Genomic DNA, 21,068 nt, shown 5'->3' with positions numbered 1-21,068 from the left:
TAAAAATGGAAGAAGAGATCAAGTTCATAATGAATAATAACTCATGAAATACTGTACACATGCAGTGACATGCATAGACACACATACACATCATGAACACACATAATAAAAAACTAAAATAATGTCAATTTAGCAGTAATCAATAGCTATGAAAAATACAACCTGCTGAGTCTATTTATGGTTTTAGGTGCATAAACAAGATTATAACAATGGCAATACTAATGGACATATTAACATGAATGGGGAAAAATTTCATGGGGTCCTATCCATAGATCAAGAATTCTCTAATCAGTTTATCATTGTCAGTGTAAAATTCAAAATATCTATAAAATAGAAAATTTGAAAATAATTATGGGTAGCAAGAAAAAAAGGAAAAGAAAACCATAACGTTCTAGAGAAATGTACATATGAAGGGCTTAATATTAATTGCACCAGACATAGGAAAAAATTATATGCACAATAATTATTGGGTGCTCGAACGACTAGGAGGAGATGGGTCAAAGTCAGAGTGGTGGCCATGGTCCTGGGGGTGGCAAGAAGGATGACAAGGACAAGAAAAAGAAATACGAACCTCCTGTCCCAACTAGAATGGGGAAAAAGAAGAAGAAAACAAAGGGACCAGACGCTGCCAGCAAACTGCCCCTGGTGACACCTCACACTCAGTGCCGCCTGAAGTTACTAAAGTTAGAGAGGATAAAAGACTATCTTCTCATGGAGGAAGAGTTCATTAGAAACCAGGAGCAGATGAAACCGTTGGAAGAAAAGCTAGAGGAGGAAAGATCGAAAGTGGATGATCTCAGGGGGACCCCCATGTCTGTAGGAACCTTGGAAGAGATCATTGATGATAATCACGCCATTGTGTCCACATCTGTGGGCTCAGAACACTACGTCAGCATCCTTTCATTTGTGGACAAGGATCTTCTGGAGCCAGGCTGTTCAGTCCTGCTCAGCCACAAGGTGCATGCGGTGATCGGGGTGCTAATGGATGACACAGACCCCCTGGTCACAGTGATGAAGGTGGAGAAGGCCCCCAGGAGACCTATGCAGATATTGGGGGACTGGACAACCAAATCCAGGAAATTAAGGAATCTGTGGAGCTTCCTCTTACCCATCCTGAGTATTATGAAGAGATGGGGATAAAGCCCCCTAAGGGGGTCATTCTCTATGGTCCACCAGGAACAGGTAAAACGTTATTGGCCAAAGCAGTAGCAAACCAAACTTCATCTACTTTCTTGAGAGTGGTTGGCTCAGAGCTTATTCAGAAGTACCTAGGTGACGGACCCAAACTCGTTCGGGAGCTGTTCCGAGTTGCTGAAGAACACGCACCATACATTGTGTTTATTGATGAAATTGATGCCATTGGGACCAAAAGATATGATTCAAACTCTGGAGGTGAGAGAGAAATTCAGCAGACAATGTTGGAACTGTTGAACCAGTTGGATGGATTTGATTCGAGGGGAGATGTAAAAGTTATCATGGCCACAAACCGAATAGAAACTTTGGATCCAGCACTTATCAGACCAGGCCGCATTGACAGAAAGATTGAGTTCCCCCTGCCTGATGAAAAGACCAAGAAGCGTATCTTCCAGATTCACACAAGCAGGATGACCCTGGCTGACGACGTGACCTTGGATGACTTGATCATGGCCAAGGACGACCTCTCTGGGGCTGACATCAAGGCAATCTGTACAGAAACTGGCTTGATGGCCTTGCGGGAACGCAGAATGAAAGTTACAAATGAAGACTTCAAAAAATCTAAAGAGAACGTTCTTTATAAAAAACAAGAAGGCATCCCTGAGGGGCTCTATCTCTAGTGACCCACAGTGGCCTTCAGGGAAGTTAATGAATTTCCCCTGCCTGGAAGGATGGGAAGCTGCCCCAAAGAATCCATTTTCCAGTGAGTTTTGTTAGTAAAGAACCTATCTTGAAGGATGCTGTGTAGGGTTGGTCTCTGTGCTGCTCTCTGCTCCCAATAAAGGGTTGTCTGATTTGCTTTCAAAAAAAAAAAAAAAAAAAAAAAAGAAAGCTGTGATTGGTTTGTATTGTTTGAGAGAAGAATTTATTTTTAATTAAAAACAAACAAAAAAGAAAATATATTTTTCTGAACTTTATGGAATCAAGTGTTGTTAATTTATCAGAACAATCAATAGAAATAATTATTTAATGAATGAACACATTGAAATTGTTGATTTAAAATATAAATCAAGAATGTATTACATTGATGTTTAAGAAAATCTTTTCAGTAAAAGAGAATAAAACAATAGAAGAAAAAAGAAGAAAAATTTGTTAAGATAAGTGTTAACAATGCTTAATATCTAGGTAGTAAGACCCACAGACATTTGCACTGTGATGGCTTGTAGCCAAAGATGTATGTACAACCAGAAGGTGCTGTCTGTTTTGGGGGGAGTAACATCATTAACAACTTTATACAGTGTGGATCCCAAGAGCTACAATAATGACAAAGCAAGGTTTGTCCTCTAGTGCAATAGTGGCATGACTGATATGGAGATATCCAACTGCTTTCTGAGTGGATGTGAAACTCACTTCACAGAAGAAACTCATGTTTAGTTCTGTGAACCAGTTCATGAGCATATGGCTGGTGAGATCATAGCCCGCTGAGGGAAGCCTACTATTACTTTTAGTTAAATATTCCTGCCAAAATACATTGTATATACTCATGTTTTTACTCATATGATAATACTATATCCACCCTTCACAAGAGAAATTTTTTACTGCAGTGGATGCTTGGTTAATGCAGAAAACCCTACCTGGCCAAATTTTAAGATTGAGTCAAGCCAGAATGCTTGACCCTATAAGGGACAATTGAATCATTCTTTACAAGACTCAAGAAATGTCAAAGAAGAGGATATTGAAAGAATAAAAGAGCTAGAGGATGACAATGTATACAGCAAAAATATACCATCTATACATTACATAGCATTGCAATCATGACATCAGTGCAGCAGTAGATATCTGCATAAGAGTGGGTCCATAAACATTTCATCCATGGAAGTAAGGAGGACCCATTTAGCCCCATCCTTCTCTGATTGACTATTGATAATTGATGGTTGTAGAGGGAGGAAGCATCATTTTCTTCCATTAATTATTAATGGAACATCATTAATATGTTGCTCTTGCTCCATTAAATAACCTACCAGCTGTGCTCAGATGATGGACCATACATAAAAGAAGTCTTCCAGTGGGAGAGAGAAGCAGTGAAGCAGGAGTGTGAAATGAAGAGATAATGCATGTAAACAAGCAAATTTCATTATACAAATAAGTTAAACTGTCAAGCAATAATACAATTAAAAGTAGAGCTAAAATGCTTTGTTTTATAATCAAAAGGATTTTGTTTATTGTCTACAGGTGTTACATTTAAAGTCTCATAAAATTTTTTCAGATTCTATACAATATTTCTGGATGTATCTTTGGGGGTTTGTTGTATGCATGTATGGGTGTGTATATAGCTGTGGATGCCAGAGATTGATGTGGGATGTCTTCCTCTATTGCTGTCACATGGGTAGCAACCTCCTAGAATCCACCTGTTTCCATCTTCCTCCTCTCTGTGTTAACATAAAGAATGTGTGCCCCTCTGTCTGCATATGTCTCCCTTATGTTATGTGCTAGTGATCCAAACTCAGGTCCTCAAGTTTCCACCAAGCACTTTTGTCATCTCCCAACATTGCAGGAATGTTCCCCAAAATATTGTCTTCACTTCGTGTATCAGCTGAAGTAAATAGGACACTCATAGGCTCACTGAACTATCTAGAGTCCAGAGCCTGCCTTTTTAGCAAATACTCAGGAGATCATTAGATATATCATAGAACATGAGAAACATCGCCATTTGCCTGCCAGTAGAATGAGGCCCTAATGACTAGACTGATAGCTGGGAAGCCAACAGGGGTCTGACTCGGACTCCCCTGAATATGGGTCTCAGCCAGAAGGTCTGAGCAGTCTAAGAGACCTCAGACAGTGGAGCCAGGATGTATCCCTGGTGCACAAAAGGACTTTGCAAACATACCCCCCATGGAGGGATAACTGCCTTATTCTAGAGATAGGAGAAAAGCCCTAGTCCCTACTTCACAGGACCTGTCAGATCTACATGACCCCAACTGGATGGCATTCCCCTACATATTGTATTGTGGTGGGGGGTTGGGAGGGGAGGGTGTTTAGAGTGCATGGGAGAGGGTAGAGAGGGCAAAAGGGAGGGAAGGAGGGAGGGAGGGCTTGGGGGGAGGGAGGGAGGGAGGGAGAGGGAACTGGGATCGACATGTAAAATAATAATAAAAAAAAAAAAAAAAAAAAAAAAAAAACGCTTTGACTCCAAAATTTAAGTTGAAGAACAAGTTACTGGGGAAAAGTATTTCTATTTTTGTTTCCACAGAAAATGAAAAGATGTGGATTCCTTCCAGACTAATGTGGTTTGATCACACCAGACCGCCTGAAACAGAGTACAAGCTGATCCTACATTCCAAACAGCTGGACAAAACAGCCCTACAGACTACAGCTAGGATATCTGAATCTTCTTCGAATCCCCCAAGACAGCGCCCCTTACCAGCAGGAAGTAGTTTGGAAAGAACGACGCCCAAATTCCCAAATATTGTGTATAAATGTTTGTTTTCATTTAATTGGACTTTGTTATATAAAATTAAATAAAAAAATACTCTATATGCAAAAAAAAAAAAATAATAAAATAAAATACCATGACCAAAAAAAAAAAAAAAAAAATTGAAAAAAAAAAAAATAAAAAACAAAGAATGAGGCCCTAATGTTAACTACACTGGAACTAGTTACAGTGGAAGACCAACTGGTTCTTCTCCGAGACCGAACCCAGGAATCACAAGCACCAGGAGTTTGGCTCTCCTTACTGTCTGTTATTTCCACAGTTCTCTGAATTCCACACAAAGGTATGCTTTCTCCTGATCTGTTTGGCTTCTTCCTAATTAAGCTTCTCTATTCCACCAACTGTGACACTATTTATGACTTCTCTGAGGTAGGTAGGAACTCTTTCTTATCTTCTTTCTCATCCTTCTATCTTTCTCTGGTCTTAGTGAACAATACTGAAAATTTCCACGTTTTAATTCTCATTCATCTCCTTTACCGAGGTCTAGAAAAAAAAGGACTTATTTCCTTTACCTAAATCTCTGCAAAAATGGAGATTTTATTTCCCTATTCAATCTTCTCTATTAAAACCAACAAAACAGCCTTGAGTTTTACAACTTTGATCCAGTGTAATTCTTACTACTAAATGAGCAATTTAGTTTCACTTCCTGAAATATGCATTTTTTCATATTTTGGGTTGTTTTAATTTCTTTTTAATTTTGGTTTTTCAAGATAGGGTTTCTATGTATTGCTTTGGAGCCTGTCCTGGAACTTAGCTCTATAGATCAGGCTGGCCTCTCTCTGCCTCCCTAGTGCTAGGATTAAAGGCATGTGCCACCAATGCCCAGCTGGGTTGTTTTAATTTTTACCAAAGTGGGGGAGTGGAGCAGTTGTTTACTTCTGTTTTGGGTTCTAAGTACAAATTAAGTAACCAAAAATAATCTTTTTTTTTCTTTCTTTTTTGGATAAAAACTTGTTTGCTGTAAAGGAATAGAAGTTTCTACCTTTAAGGAAACTTATAGCAGCAGTTAAATGACAATGGTTTTTATAGTTCACCATACATGGCTTCAGTTTTGGGTCAAATTTCACAAATGACACATTGAAATACATAACAAACAATACTACAAAGATTTTCCTATTGCTTTAAGTAATAGGATAAAATAAATTACAGGGCTAACATTTTATCTTGTCCTTCTACAAAATGATAAACATTTAAAGACTAGCAGATTGCTGATAGTGCATAAAGAGCCACATTTGACTTGTTCATTGTGTTAGTTTTATTATATCATGCTGAATAATAGCATTTCAAAATGATCCTATTATCTAGATTTATGTGATAATTGAAATTCTTGAAGCCTAGTCATGTTAGGGACATTAGCTCTCTCTATAAGAGGCCACGTTGCTAGTCCACTTAACACTTAATTTCATATATCAGTAGTATTTATAGGTTTTTGGAGGATTAGATAAGCAAGGTAGAACCTCCATAATGGCAAGGTTTTCAAGAAGAGGAAGTGCAACTAAACAGCACACTTGCTCTGTCTCAACAGGTAGTACCCTCTGTGACATGAAGCCATTTATCATTTGCTTAGAGGATGCTGTTACCATACCCTTCTCTCCAGAAGCATGAGTAAAGCAAGTTTCCATTATTTAAAATTACAAACCCTCCGGTATTTTATCATAGTAACAGAATGAAGAGTAACACTGGTTTTATTTATTTTGTGTGAGGATATATTTTATTAGGATGTGGAGAGAAATCAATGAAAATAATACTGCGTTCAAAAACCGTGTGAGAGAAAGACTGGGTGGAAATACAAGAGTAAGAAAGGATTCTGTGGTGAGAAATTAGTGATCTTAGGTGCCTCTTGCTTCTGTTGCTGCCATTGTCTTTGTTAGGGCTATGTCTTATGTTTGACATGAAGACAAGATGTTAGAAAACACAACCCAAGGTTGGCAAGCCACAGTAGCACTCAGTCTTTGATTCTCCTTTATTCTCCATGTGATTCAGAACCACTTGACCTGCAGAAACTGCAGGTGACAGATGCTAAGGGCACAGAGCATCCTGGCAAAACCTGCTCCCAAAGTGGGGCAACATGACTACTGGAGGCCCCAGATTGACAATCGGAAAACCTTCATAGGAAATAAAAACAGTTCACAGTCTCTGACCTGAATCCGGACACCCAGTATACTTTCATGTCTTCATGGTCAATACCAGCAGCAACCTGAGTACAGCTTATGTGAGTATTTTTGCTAAGTCTAAGAAGGAAGCAAAACAGAAGACAGTGAAGCTAAAAGATGGGAGGGCCACAGATGTGTTTGTTAAAAGGAGGGGAGCAAAGTTTCTGCGGTTTGCTCCAGTCCCCCATGTCCTACAACATAAACATCCAGCAGGTAATACTTGCCAGGCTACAGATCTTTGATCCTCTCTGTGGTCACTGCTTTTTTCCAGTTTGGGCAGTGGAAATATTTGCAGAGGACTTTCTCTGACATCTTGTTGGTGTCTGGTCCAAGGCACTGGTTTAACTCTTTTCTCTTCTGGTCTTCACTATTTTTCCCATCCACTGCTTTTCTGTAGATAGAAAACTTTCTCCTTTCTTGGGTGCCTAGTCAAGCCACTGTGACTGAAGAGCAGGTGCGTAGCTTATTGAAAGCTTTGATTCTTGTGTCTTCTGGAAGAGAGGGGAAAGCCTATTTATTGGGCTTGAGCTTGATGACGGCCAGTATTTTCGACATAGATGTTGCTTTCCTGTTGCCTCTCAGTCGAACAAAGTATGTTGCTTTGGGTTTTTCTCTTAGCTGGAAGTGCCAAATGCCTTCCACTTTCTGTAACAGAAGAGCTTCCCATCTCGTTTCACTTGGACTTGAACAGAGCCCAGGCAAGTGTACAGAAGCTGGATTTTTGGTGGGTAGAGACTGGAGTAATACACTGGTTTTAGTTAGAGTTCTGGGATATATTCCTTACAAGATTGCTGAATTGACAACCAGTCCTAGACTTTTTCCCTTAGACCTATTTTCCTTTTGCATTGTGTACCCCATCCTCCTATGACTCCCTACATAGAACCAGCATGTAGTTTCTGCATGTTTGGCTTACCTACATCTCAATTTCTATTTTTCTTGATTGTAGCATATGTCTGTGGTCCTGTTTGTTTCTTCTTCCTGCTACGTTTCTTCTTGGGGTTTTCAAAATTGTAATTCCTTTCACTTTTCATTCAGACAGATTTTCTTTTCCTGATTCCAAGTACAGTGTGATGTCTATATTTACATTTTCAATGGTATGGCTTTCAAATGAGTTGCCTCTCCAGGGATTTTTTTTTTCTGTAGCATTTCTGCTCTCTTCTAAGATCTTCACTTTCCCCATTATCCCAACATCCAACATCCTGACTTTGTTAAAACTCCTTTCCTAATAGCTCATCACACTATCAAATGCAGGTCTCCCACTGTTATTTCATGCTGTCAATTTGAATCCCCAGTACTTATCATCCCTTCTGGTTGTCTTTCTAATGTTCCTTTTGGTTTAAACTTTGTTTCATGAGTGAAGAGACTGTCTTGCCCACTGTTGTTTACAGTGTGCACAGAATGATACATGATCTCTGACACCAACAGTAGGTGCCACTTTATAAAACAAATGAGAAAATTAATGGCATTATGAAAAGAAACTGTAATACTTCAGTTGCAAGTAACATTTTCATAATGACAAGGACATCCTAGAAGCTACAGTCTAGCTTGATAGGAGGTGTCATTCTATAAATATGTTTCTTGTATTGGTTAATGAATAAAGCACTGTTGGCCAATAGGAAAACAAGATAGGCTGGACTAGGAGAGAAGATTTGGGGATAGGCAGTAGGGAGTTTCAACATGTAGGCAGAGGTCTAGGCCCTCTCTCCGGTAAGATAAAACCATGTGGAAACACTTAGATTAATAGAAATGGGTTAATACTTAAGACAGAGCTAGCCAATAGGAACAGCTAGTAATAGGCTAACAGTTTTATATCTAATACAGTATCTCTGTGTGTTATTTGGGGCTGGCACGGCTATGGGACCATGTTGCCAGGAAGGCAGCTAGTAACAAAACTAGCTAGCTAGATTATAAAACAAGATATAGTAAGAATAACATTTTGGAAAAAAAAATAAATGTTTCTATCATGTTTTTGTAGTGGACATAGGCAGATTGACTTAATTTCCTTAGTCTCGGTTTCTGTTTTTGTAATGCTGGATTTATAATTTACAACATTAAGTTTTAGTTATGATTAAAAGGAATGGCCCAGCACATATTCAGTGGCTATCATAGAACAATTATTCAATTAGAGATAGGTTTACTCATCAGATACCCATGTGAATCTATTATTCAGAACAGAGAAATTATTTTTTTAAAAGCTGAACATTTGTTCTGGAGTTTATAATGAGATTTATGGTTACCTTATATGTCATCATAGAGCCTTCATCCAGTAGCTGATGGAAACAGAAGCAGAGACCCACAGCTAAGCACTTAGCTGAATTTCTGGAACCCCATTGTAGAGAGGGAGGGGTGATGAGCAAAGGGGTTAAGAACAGACTGGGGAAGCCCACAGAAACAGAAGACAGCTTGGAAATTAGTATAGGACAGAAACAGGCACTGAACATGGGTGTCAGGAGGTTTGTGCAGTCTATGGGGCCCCTAGTAATGGAACAGCATTTATACCTAATATACAAATGAACACTGGGAGCCCATTCCCCATAGAGGGATACTCTCCCAGCCTAGACACATGGGGGAGGGCTTAAACATTGCCCCAAGTGGCATGACAGACTTGGATGATTCACCAGAGAAGGTCTCACCCTTTCTATGGAGCAAAAGAAGGATGGGATAGGGGTAGGTAGGGGGCATGGAAGAATGGGAGGGAGAGGGAACTGAGATTGATATGTAAATAAGATTGTTTCTAATTTAAATAAAAAAGAAAAAAAGAAAAATTGATTTATTTTAAACATTGTATATAATTTTTTAAACTTGCCCTTTATTAAAAATACTCTTTTTTCATATAATATATCCTAATTACAGTATTCCCTTCCTCCACTCCTCACAGTTTTCCCCAACATCTCCTTGCCTTCAGATCCACCCTCTTTCTGTCTTTCATTAGCAAAGAACATGCTTCTGTGAGATAACAACAAAACATGAAATATAAAATGTAATAAGATAAAACAAAAACTATCACATCAGAATTGGACAAGGCAAAGCTAAACCTAAGAGTAGGAACTAGAATCAGGGACTTGCACATTCACAAACTCAGGAATTCCTTAAATATACTAAACTAAAAGCTACAACATATACACTGAGGACTTGATCTATAAGGCACTAATATATGAGTATAGCAGAATATCATTAGAAGCCATGTTGTTGCTTCTCTTTTGTTTTATTTTATTTTACTTTATTTTTTTTTAGTCTAGTAGTATTTGGATTTTAACATAGATACATGGGCTAACTAATTTCTGGTTCTTGGCCATTGTGCTGGAAATTTCTCCATAAAATCTGGCTAAAAGGTACTTTCTTAGTTAATTATTGATGGGAGAGGCCTGAGCCCATTGTGAGTGGTTCCATCCCTGTGCTTGTGGTTCTGGGATCTATAACAGAGCAGGTTGAGCAAGTCATGGGAAGGAAGCTAGTATGCAGCACCACTTCATGGCTCCTGCACTGCCTGAGTTCCTGTACTGACTTTCTTCTTTTAATGATGAACATCAATATGGTGCTAAATGACCACCTTCTTCCTCAACTTGTATTTTGGTCATAGTGTTTCAGTACAGCAGTAGAAACCCTAAGTAAGACAGATACCCAAGAAGTGTTGTGTGGTTTTCATATTATGGAGTAGGTCTTAAGTCAATTCCAACACTAGAGGATGGGGTAAATGTTCTATGTAAGCACCAGCTCTACCTCTCCATGTTCAATGTATTGTATGGGTGCTATCATCATCATTGGGACCTTGCTGTTCATTTGCCAAGAGCAACCTATTGTCTTGACAACTGCCTTAGATAGTTGGAAATTACCATGGGACATCTTTGGTCAACAACTTAATTGAATATAACCCAGTCCTGCAACTGTAAGCTACATATGGTGATGAGATGGCCATTTGGGACTCCTTATCTCTCATTATTTGGAGACTTCATTAGAATTGCCTTTATATATTTGAGGAAGTTTCCACTTTAGTAAGTTTACATACCACCCCTCAAATGACTCTCAATTTTAGCTGTCTCTCCCTGCATATCCTCGCTCAGCCCTATCTTGTCTCTCATTCCCGATTTGGTCTTCCTGCTCCTGTCACCCCATATTCAGTCCACTTGTAAAATATATACTACTTCCCCCTTTTGGAGAGATCTATGTGTGCTCTATAGTCCCTTCCTATATAACTGGCCTCTCTGGGACTACAGAATGTAGCTTCGTTATCATTTATTTAATGGCTAGTATCCACTTACAAGTGAATATATACCATATTTATCTTTCTGGTTCTGGGTTACCACCTTTCCTAGGATGATTTTTTTTTAGTTCCATTCATTTGCCTGGAAATTTCATGATGTCATTTATTTTTAACACCTGAGTAATATTTCATCGTTCTATTGAGAATTCTTTGTTTATATCTGTATTACATTTTTTTTTTTAAATTGGATGTTTTGAAACCTGGTTTCTTGAGTTCTTTATATATTTTGCATATTAGTTCTTTTTCAGATGTGGAGTTGGCAAAAAACTTTCCCTGTTCTGTAGGCTGTCACCAGTTTGCTCCAATGACAATGCCTTTTGACTTCCCAAAGCTTTTCAGGAGTCTTCCCTAGATTTACTCCTGTAGATTCCACGGAGTTTACACTGCTCTAGGTTTCCACCTCACCTCTCCCAGTCCACTCTCAATACAAAAGGAAGAGATTTTTCATTAATTCCGCATCTGACAGAGGGCTAATATCCAAAATATATAAAAAACTCAGGAAACTAGACGTCAACAAACAAAATAATCCAATTAAAATGGGGTACAGATCTAAACAGAGAACTCTCAACTGAGACATCTCAAATGGTTGACAAACTTCCTTAGCCATTAAGGAAATGCAAATCAAATGATTCTGCGAATCCACCTTACACCTGTCAGAATGGCTAAGACCAAAAACATAAATGAGAATTCATGCTAGAGAGGATGTGGATCAAGAAGAATACTCCTTTATTGCTGGTTGGAGTGAAAACTTGAATAGACACTTTGAAAATCAGTATGTAGGTTTCTCAGCTGATTGGGAATAGATCTACATCAAGACACAGCTATACTACACATGGGCATATACCTAAAGGAGGATGCTACATTCTATAATATGGACACTTGCTCAACTTTGTTCATAGCAGCTTTACTCATATTAACCAGAACAACTTAGATATCCCTCAACTGAAGACTGGACAAAGAAAATTATATATATATATATATATATATATATATATATATATATATATATATCAGCTGTTTAAAAAATGTCATCATGGAATTTGCAGTCAAATAGAACTAGAAAAAAATCATCCTGAGTGAAATAACTCAGACCCAGAAAGACAAACATAGTATGTACTCATTTATAAATGGGTATTAGCTGTAAGTAAAAGATATTCATGTTGTGGTTCATAGGCCCAGAGAGGCTAAGTAAGAAGGAGATTTTAAAGGGGGATACAAGCATCCCCCTGGAAAGGGGAAAGATAATATATTCCCCCTTTTGTTTCTGATTTTGTTAATTTATATTTTAATTACTTTGCATATGGGTTTGTCTATCTTGTTGATTTTCTTAAAATCTCAACAAACTCTTTGTTTCATTGATCATTTGTGTTGTTTTCTTTGCTTTAACTTTTATTTATTTTGGCCCTTGTTCCTGGATTTGATTGTCAAGAAAAAATTTTATGGAGTATTCTGCATCTGTGTTCAAAGGAAAATTGATCTTTAATTGTTGTTGAGTCTTTATTTGGTTTGTGTATTAAGGTAACTGTGGTCTCAGAAAATGAAGTGGGCAGTGTTCCTTCTATTTTATTTTTACATTTAAAAAATTTGTATTACTGTCTTGTTTTACATGTCAATCCCAGTTTTCTCTCACTGCCATCCACCCCTGTCCCCCACCAACCCCCCATCTCATCCTTTTTCTGCTACCCAGGAAGGGTGATGTCTTCCATGTGGGATCTTCAAAGTCTGTCACATCATTTGGAGAAGGGCCTAGCCCCTCCTCCATGAGTGTAGGCTGAGAGAACATCTCTCTATGTGGAATGGGCTCCCAAAGTCCGTTTGCATACTATGGATAAATTCTGATCCACTAAAAGAGGCCCCATAGACTGTGCAGTCCTCCAAACTGGCACACACATTCAGGAGGTCTGGGCCCGTCTTATGCTGGTTTCCCAGATATCAATCCCTTGTTCAGGTTAGCTGTTTCTGTTGGTTTCTCCAGCCTAGTCTTGACCTCTGCTCATCACTCCTACCTCTCTGCAATGGGATTCTTAGTTGGCATCATCCTTCTAAATTTCTGGGCATTTCCCTAGTGCCAGATTTCTCTTTAGAGCCATATGGCACCCTCTATTATGTACCTATTTTCATGTTCTCCTGTATTTTCCCTAGATTCAATCTTCCTGCTTCTTGATGTCCTCCTATCTCTTCCTCTCCTCCTCTTTCTCCTAATTCCATCTCTTTTTCTTTTGGCTTTTGGTAAAGTGGAATTATCTATTGCCTATGTTTTTGTGAGTGTAGTTAACTTAGGTTGGAGTTTTCCTTCCAGTACTTTCTGTAGGACTGGATTAGTGGATGTGTATTATTTAAATATGGTTTTGTCATAGAATATCTTGGTTTCTCCTATAGTGATTGAAAACTTTGCTGGGTATAGTAGTCTGGGCTGGCATCCATGGCCTCTTAGAGTAGAATATCTACCCAGGACCTTTTGGCTTTCAGAGTTTCCATGGAGAAGTCAGGTGTAATTTTGATAGGTTTGCCTTTATGTAACTTGGCCTTTTGTTGAACAGGTTTTCTGCAACTTTGAGTTGGGTTTCTTCACCTTCTTCTATACCCATTATTCTTATGTTTGGCCTTTTCACAGTGCTCCATATTTCCTGGATATTTTTTGTTAGGGAATTTTTGAACTTAAGATTTTCTTCTATGACTGAGATTGTCTCTTCCATCTCTTGTATTCTGTTGGTTATGTTTGCATCTGTAGTTCCTCATCTTTTACTCATCTTTTCTATTTCCATCATTCCATCAGAGAGCGAGAGCGAGAGAGCGAGTGAGAGAGAGAGAGAGAGAGAGAGAGAGAGAGAGAGAGAGAGAGAGAGACTTTAATTGTCTCTACTACTTTGGCTTTCAAACCTTGCACTGTCCTTTTTTTCCAATTCTTTAAAAGTTTTTTTTTTCATTTCCTCTTTTAGGGTCTCTATCATCTTAATGAAGTTTTTTTTAAGGTAGTTCTCTTCTGCTTCTTCTGTGTTGGGATGTTCAGTTCTTGCTGGTATAACCCCTAGATTCTGGTGGCATCATATTGGTTTTTCTATTGTTATATGTGTTCTTATATTGTTGTCTTCCCATCCCTTCTTCCAGTGGGCACAAGTGGGCTATTTTCCTCTCCTGGTGGGTACAGATCCAAGGATCCCTTGCAGTGGGTACAAACAGGTCCAATACTCTGATGGGTCTTACAATGGGTGCAGAAGTGTGGGTGGTCTGAGACACTCCCTCAGTGGGTAGAAGCCAGACAAGCACAGCTTGATATCAGTAGACTCTGGCTTGCTTGATCTGCTGGAGGCAAGTCAACCTGCCCACAGTCCCCAGGCCAGGAGATCCCAAACATTCCTTCTATTTTTATCTTGTGGATTAATTTGAGAACTCTTAGTGTTATCTCTTTTTTGAAAGTATGGTAGAATTCTGTGCTAAAACCACCTGGGTCTGGGTTTTATTTGGTAGTGAGACTTTAATTACTGCATCTGTTATAGTTATACCTCTATTTAAATTTTTATCTGATCTTGATTTAACTTTAAAAAAGTTGTGACAGGGTTTCTTTGTGTAGCCTTTGCAATTTTATGTAATCTTTGTAAATGAAACTAAATTCCTTCCTTCCTTCTTTTTTCTTACCTCTCTTTGTCCCTCCATCCCTCCTCTCCCTCCCTTCCACTCTTTCTTTTCTTCCTTTATTTCTTTCTCCTTTTTTCTCTTCCTCCTTCTTTTAGATTTCCAAATTTGTAGGAGTATAGGGTTTTAAAGTGTGCCCTTATGATTATCTGGATTTCCTTGGTATCTCTCTATATATCCCCCCCTTTCCTTTCTGATTTTGTTTATTTGGATACATTCTTTGTGTCCTTTGGTTATTTTGGATAAGAGTTTGTCTGTCTTGTTGATTTTATAACAGAAACAACTCTTTGTTTCATTAACTCTTTGTATCCCCTTTGTTTGTATTTTATTGATTTCAGCCCTCAGTTTGACTAGCACTTGCCTACTTCTTTGGATTTTTACCACTTCTTTTTGTTCTAGAGCTTTCACAGGCTCTGTTAAGTTGCAATATTTTTAAAATATAGGCACTAAGTGCAATGAACTTTTCTCTTATCATCACCTTTTTTGGTGTCCCATTAGTTTGGAATATTGTGTGTTCATTTTCATTGGATTGTTGAAAGTCTTAAATTTCTTTCATCATTTCAGCTTTGACTTATGTTTCATTCCTTATGGAGTTGCTTATTTTCTATGAGTTTGTAAGTTTTCTTTCTGCTGTTTCTGTTGTTGATATCCAGCTATAATTTTTGGTTGTCTGATAGGATTCAGGGAGTTATTTCAATTTTCTTGTATCTATTGAGACTTTCTTTGAGTCCATATATATGGTGAATTTTGGACAAAGTTCTAAGAGGTGCAGAATAGAAGGTATGTCCTTTTGTCTTTGGGTGAAATGTTCTGTAGGTATCAGGTCCTTTGATTTACAGCATTGGTTAACTGTACAATTTCTCTCTTTAGTTTTTGCCTGGATGACCTATCTGTTGGTTAGAGTTAGGTATTGAAGTTTCCCATTATCAAGTGTGTGATTCATGCTATAGCAGTGTTTCAGGCATAGGTGTTAGAATTGCAATGTTACATTCTATGATGAGAATGTAATACCTTCCCATCTCATTTGAATAATTTTTATTTGAAATCCACTTTGTTCAATGTTAAAATTGCTACACCAGATTGTTTCTTGAGGTAATTTGCATGGAATATGTTTTTCCAACCCTTTACCTTGAGGTGAAATCTATCCTTGATGTTGAGGTATGTTTCTTAGATGCAGGGGAAGGATGCATCCTGTTTTACATCCAGTGGGTTAATTCTTGTCTTTTTAATTGGGGGAATTGAAGCCATTGGTATTGATATCAAGGACCAATGACTCTTAATTCCTGTTTTCTTATTGTTGTTGTGATGGTCTCTCTCTCTCTCTCTGTGTGTGTATTGTGTGTATGCTTCTCTTCTTTTGTTTTTGCTGATGTGAGATTATTTATTTACCTTAGGTTGGAGTTTTCCTGCTAACACCTTCTAGAGTTGCATTTGTACAGAGATATTGATTAAATTGGACTATATAATGGACGCCTTATTTTTTTCCATGTATGTTTATTGAATGTTTAGCTGGGAATAGTAGTCTGTACTGGCATCTATGGTCTTTTATAGTCTGTAATACATCTGTCCCAGCCATTCTGGCTTTTAGCGTCTCCATTGATAAGTCTTGTGTAATTCTAGTAGTTCTGCCTTTACATATTTGTTCATCTTTTTTCCTTTTAGGTTTTAATATTCCTTATTTGTTCTGTATGCTTTGTGTTTCAATTACTATGTGGTGAGACTTTTCTAGTTGGTGTTCTGTATGCTTCTTGGATCTTTATAGGCATCTCCTTTGGATTAAGAAAAATTTTCCTATGATTTTATTGAAAAGATTTTCTGGGCAATAGAACTGGGTTTCGTCTCCTTCCTTTACAGCTATTATTCTTAGGTTTTGTCTTTTCATTATGCCCAATATTTTCTGTATGTTTTATGTTAGGAGTTTTTAGATTTGATATTTTCTTTGACCCAAATATCCATTTCTTTTTATCATATCGTCAATGCCTGCGGTTCTTTCTTCTGTCTCTTGCATTTTGTTGGTAAATCTTGCCTCATTAGTTTAAATTCCTAAATTTTCATTTCCAGAATTACCTGTTTGGGTTTTCTCTATTGAATCTTTTTCCAAATTCAGATCTTAATTGGTTTTATCAATTTCCTAACACTATTTTTTTTTAAATGTGTGTATGTGTGTGGTTTTCTGGATTTCTTTAAGGTATTTGTTAATTTTTTCTTTAAGGACCTCTATTATATTCATAAAGGCTGTTTTAAGTTCTTTTTCTTGTGTTTCAACTATCTTGGAATATTCAGGACATATTGTGGTAGGATAGCTGAGATATATATTCCCTTGTCTTATTGATTTAACTTTTATTTTGACATCTTGTCATCTTGGTTTGGGGTGAATATAGGTCTCTATGTTGGTTTCTGGGTTTGTCTTTGTTGGATGGGTATTTTGTTTATTGGTTTCTTGTCTTGCCTGTTTTCCTCTCCTATTCAATTGTTGTGCTCACACGGACTGCCCACTGGTGTTGGACGCTAGGATACAGAGATGATTTGGTGGAAGGAAGTTCAGAAGAGATGGTCTTTGTGATCACTTGGGCATGTCAGAGAGGAATGGGAGACCATAGCAGGTTTCCTGCTACAGAACTCAAGATGAGACTGGGGGGAGTTGGACATCAGAAACAGTAGGAGAGATGTGGGTCTGCCTTCAGCCTACTAGTTGCCCTGGGAAGAATGAACTTTTTGGGTTAGCATGGGCTGCCTGTTTAGTTGGGGCCTGAATAAAATCAAGTTGGGAGAGGCAGGGTATGGGGGTATGGTTTGTGGGTTCCACAGGAGATATGGGGAGGTGTGAGGGAAAGCTACAGCTGGTGTTCTGTTATAGCACTGGGGATGAGAGTTGGGTATTGGGTCTGGGTAAACAGAGAGAGAGGAGAATGTCTGTGGCAACCTATCTGGTTTTATGGCAGGTGTGGCCTTGGGGTAACAGGGAGTGCTTGCTGGTGTTTTGGCAGAGATACAGCAATGAGTGATGGGAGGGAGGTTAAGAGGGGAATAAGATTGCATGTCTTTTAATCCTTGATTTTATGTATATCCTTGAAAATGTAAACTCCCTCCCTAATTCTCTATTTAATGTATTAGTTATATACTATTTCCAAACATTTTTTATATTGCAGAAGTTCTGTGTCTGAGCTAGAGAGCAGATGAACTTTGTCGAGATATTGATACAGCTTACCTAGGGACTTTTTATGCTTTCTTTTTTGAGGAGAGATATTCAGTATGTTTTTGTTGGTATCAGACAGTTGCTTTATATCAGTGGGAAATATATTTTGGATATTAGTATTTTTGTTTTGAAGGCTTAAGTATGAGTCAAATTTATGAATGGACATTGCATATCTAAGCAGTAGCATTTTTCAGACACACTCTTTGCTCTCAGTACCATTCCTGAGGGGATCACATGCAAGTTGGAAATTACTCTCTTCATGCTAGCCGAGTGTCAGTGAGAGACTCAGTCTCCAGGTTTATAAAGCAGAGGATAAGTGTTCATTGTTCCTTGTAGCTCTAAGAAGCCTATGCCATCATTGTACTCAAAGCATAGGTTGTGCTTGTAGATATTTGATCACAGTGAGAATTTGTCACATCATAGCAACCTAGGCCATTGATGGAGACTTCTCTTTGTTTCTGACCCTGTCACATTGAGTTTCCTAAAAATATTTCCTGCTATTTGACTTACCCACTTTCTAATATTCTGTAGTTACTTCTTATAATAAATCATTTCCTGTGCAAAATACCTATAGTGATTTTTATTTTTCTCACCAAGCCCTGACTCATACAGGGGAAGCATTCTGCAGAAATGGAAAATATCTTTCTTTGATGAGCAAAATTGGCAAGATTAAAATAAATATTTTATATAGTACATTTGACCTAAAGGAATGCTTATATGTTTATATTATTTGAGACACATACATAGACCATGACAATATTAAGTAAGACCTAATATTGCTTTTGAACTGTGAGAGGAAATCAGGATACCCTTATAGGAACAGTTTTTTACTTCTAAAATAGTTGCATTTTCACTGAATTTTAGCTTTGAATCAGTAGTCACCTTTCTGTGGGTCCTGCATGTCCAGTTTATACAGCATAAACAGTCCAGACAAGAGCAGTATCTTGTCCAAATGGTTACTCTTGCCATATTGGAAGCAAACTCCATAATACATTTCTTCAAGGTCCATCTTCCTTTCTGACGCAGGTGGTGTTTTTCTTGTGCTGTGCAGCTAATGCCTAAGAAACACAAACATGAGACTCAGCGCCCACGTGGTGTTTATTGAGAGAAGGGAAAGACAGGGTAGCAGGTGGCCAACTGAAAGCAGGAGAGAGAGAGAAAGAGAGAGAGAGAGAGAGAGAGAGAGAGAGAGAGAGAGAGCAGGGGACAGAGAGAGAGCAAGAGAGGACAAGAGAGAAACCAGAGAGAGACCAGAGAGAGAGAGACGTGCTTGGCGCACTTGCTTTAAAAGTGGGTCTTGTGCATGAGTAACTGAGTCCTCTGGCAGCCAGGTAAGGCTGACATAGCGATGACAAGGCCATGAGCGTCCCACCCATCATTGGGGGGAGGGGGTCAGCTGGCTGCTAGTTCCTAACAGGTGGTATTGCCAGGAGTAGTTGTGCCTCACTGTTAAGAAAAATCCTAAACCATTTTAAATGCCATATTCTGTAGGTCTTTGAAAGGTTTGAAGAATGCCTATTCATCTCAAATACTTCTCTGTATATCTATAAATCTTAACTAACTTAACTATAAGTTTTGACTATCATAGGTAATTATAATCTGTGTTAAATTATACATTACATTTCTAAATGTATATAAACACAATACCTAAATATCTACATAAACACAATACCTAAACAAGAGGAGAAATATACATATCACAAAATTGACCTTAAATTTATATCAATAAATGAAAATCCATTCCAAAACTAAGTAATCATTTCTACATCATAATTCTCTTTTTACCTTTAAAAGAATTGGTTGTGATCATTAACCATTTATAACCAAGCCCATATAAATGAAAACAAACATTTATAGACAATATTTGGGAATTTGGGCATCATTCTTTCCAAAATGCTTCCTGCTGGTAGGGGGCGTTGTCATGGGGTATCCTAAGAAGATGCAGAAATCCTGGCTATAGTCTGCAAGGCTGCCTTGTCCCGTTTTGAATGTTGGATCACCTGGGATGCTGTTTCAGGGGGTCTGGCTTGACCAAACCATATTAGTCTGGAAGGAATTCACAGCTTTTCATTATTTGTGTAAACAAAAATAGAAATCCTTTCCCCCAGTAACTTGTCCTCACACTTAAATTTTGAAGTCAAAGCATTTTTAAAATATATAAATTGGATTAATCCAGCAGCATTTGTTTTAACAGTTGTTGTTATTTCCTCAGCAGTGAAACGATACAAAGACAATATAATACAGTATCCAGATTCTTCCCATCTCTATGTGGCTTTTTTATTATTCTGTTTCTTTTATAGTTTTTTTTTTCCATTTTTTTTGAGACAGGGTTTTTCTGTGTAACTTTTATCTGTCCTGGAATTCATTCTGTTTACCAGGTTTACTTTGCAGTCACAGAGATCTGCTTGCCTCTGTCTCCTGAGTGCTTGGCCACCACACCCAGCTCCTCTCTGTTTTTTTAAAACCATTTTATTCTTTTTTTTCTCCAAAGCCTATGTATATTTTGAAACTCAATGTAAACCTTTAGTGCTTTTTCTTAATGTGAATCTATCTTTACTGTAAATATTTATCTTTTACTGGCCCTGAGTCTTTATCTGGTAAGCAACAACATTGCTAAAATGAAAGTCATAGCTATGTTAGCTGCGCACTATCCAAGATGGTGGCAGGTACTTTTACTGCCAGAACTGAATGCTGTGCTCACTGCGCTGCCATCCAGCATGAAGCTGCCGGCTTGGAGATGTGGTCACTGCCATTGCCAGCTCTTGTACACATCATTTAATTGCTAAAAGAGCTCTTCAAATGCCTTAAGGTTTTTTGATACTTATGCTGAGTCAGGAAATCTCCTTAAAGGAGCTGTGCAAGTCTCTGCTTGTCTCTAGCAAAACAGAGTTCAACTGAGAAACATGGTGCTATCAAGAAGCTTTGCTTGTCTTTGTTGTTTTGTTTCTAAAACCCTTTTTTTTAAGCTTTTGTTAAATTTTAAGTGGAGGTTATTATTAGCCATGCTGTGGCGCCATATGTTACAAGTAGGTTTTTCCTCTGGCCTTGGCCCACCACCATGCCTGCCCCAAATAACACACCAAGACTCTGTATTTGATATAATGCTGTTGGCCAGGTACTTGTTTCTTAATGGCTAGCTCTGTCTTAATGATTAACCTATTTCTATTAATCTAAGTATTTCCTCGTGGTCTCATCTTACTG

General features: G+C 38.1%; 1 protein-coding gene across 1 annotated transcript; it reads left to right on the top strand.

Moving 5' to 3' along the window:
- The first annotated feature begins 472 nt into the window (after positions 1-472).
- Positions 473-1,892, top strand: LOC127232122 (26S proteasome regulatory subunit 4-like). Its single transcript, XM_051198099.1, is given in 2 exon segments — positions 473-1,024; positions 1,027-1,892. Coding segments are annotated over 2 exon segments (1,320 nt in total). The 5' UTR covers positions 473-492; the 3' UTR covers positions 1,815-1,892.
- The last annotated feature ends 19,176 nt before the right edge of the window (positions 1,893-21,068 follow it).

This window comes from Phodopus roborovskii, unplaced genomic scaffold (genome assembly GCF_943737965.1).
Source record: "Phodopus roborovskii unplaced genomic scaffold, PHOROB, whole genome shotgun sequence".
In the NCBI taxonomy this organism is placed as follows: domain Eukaryota; kingdom Metazoa; phylum Chordata; class Mammalia; order Rodentia; family Cricetidae; genus Phodopus; species Phodopus roborovskii.
The sequence above is the reverse complement of the archived record's forward strand: the minus strand, read 5'-3'. Positions and strand labels throughout refer to the sequence as shown.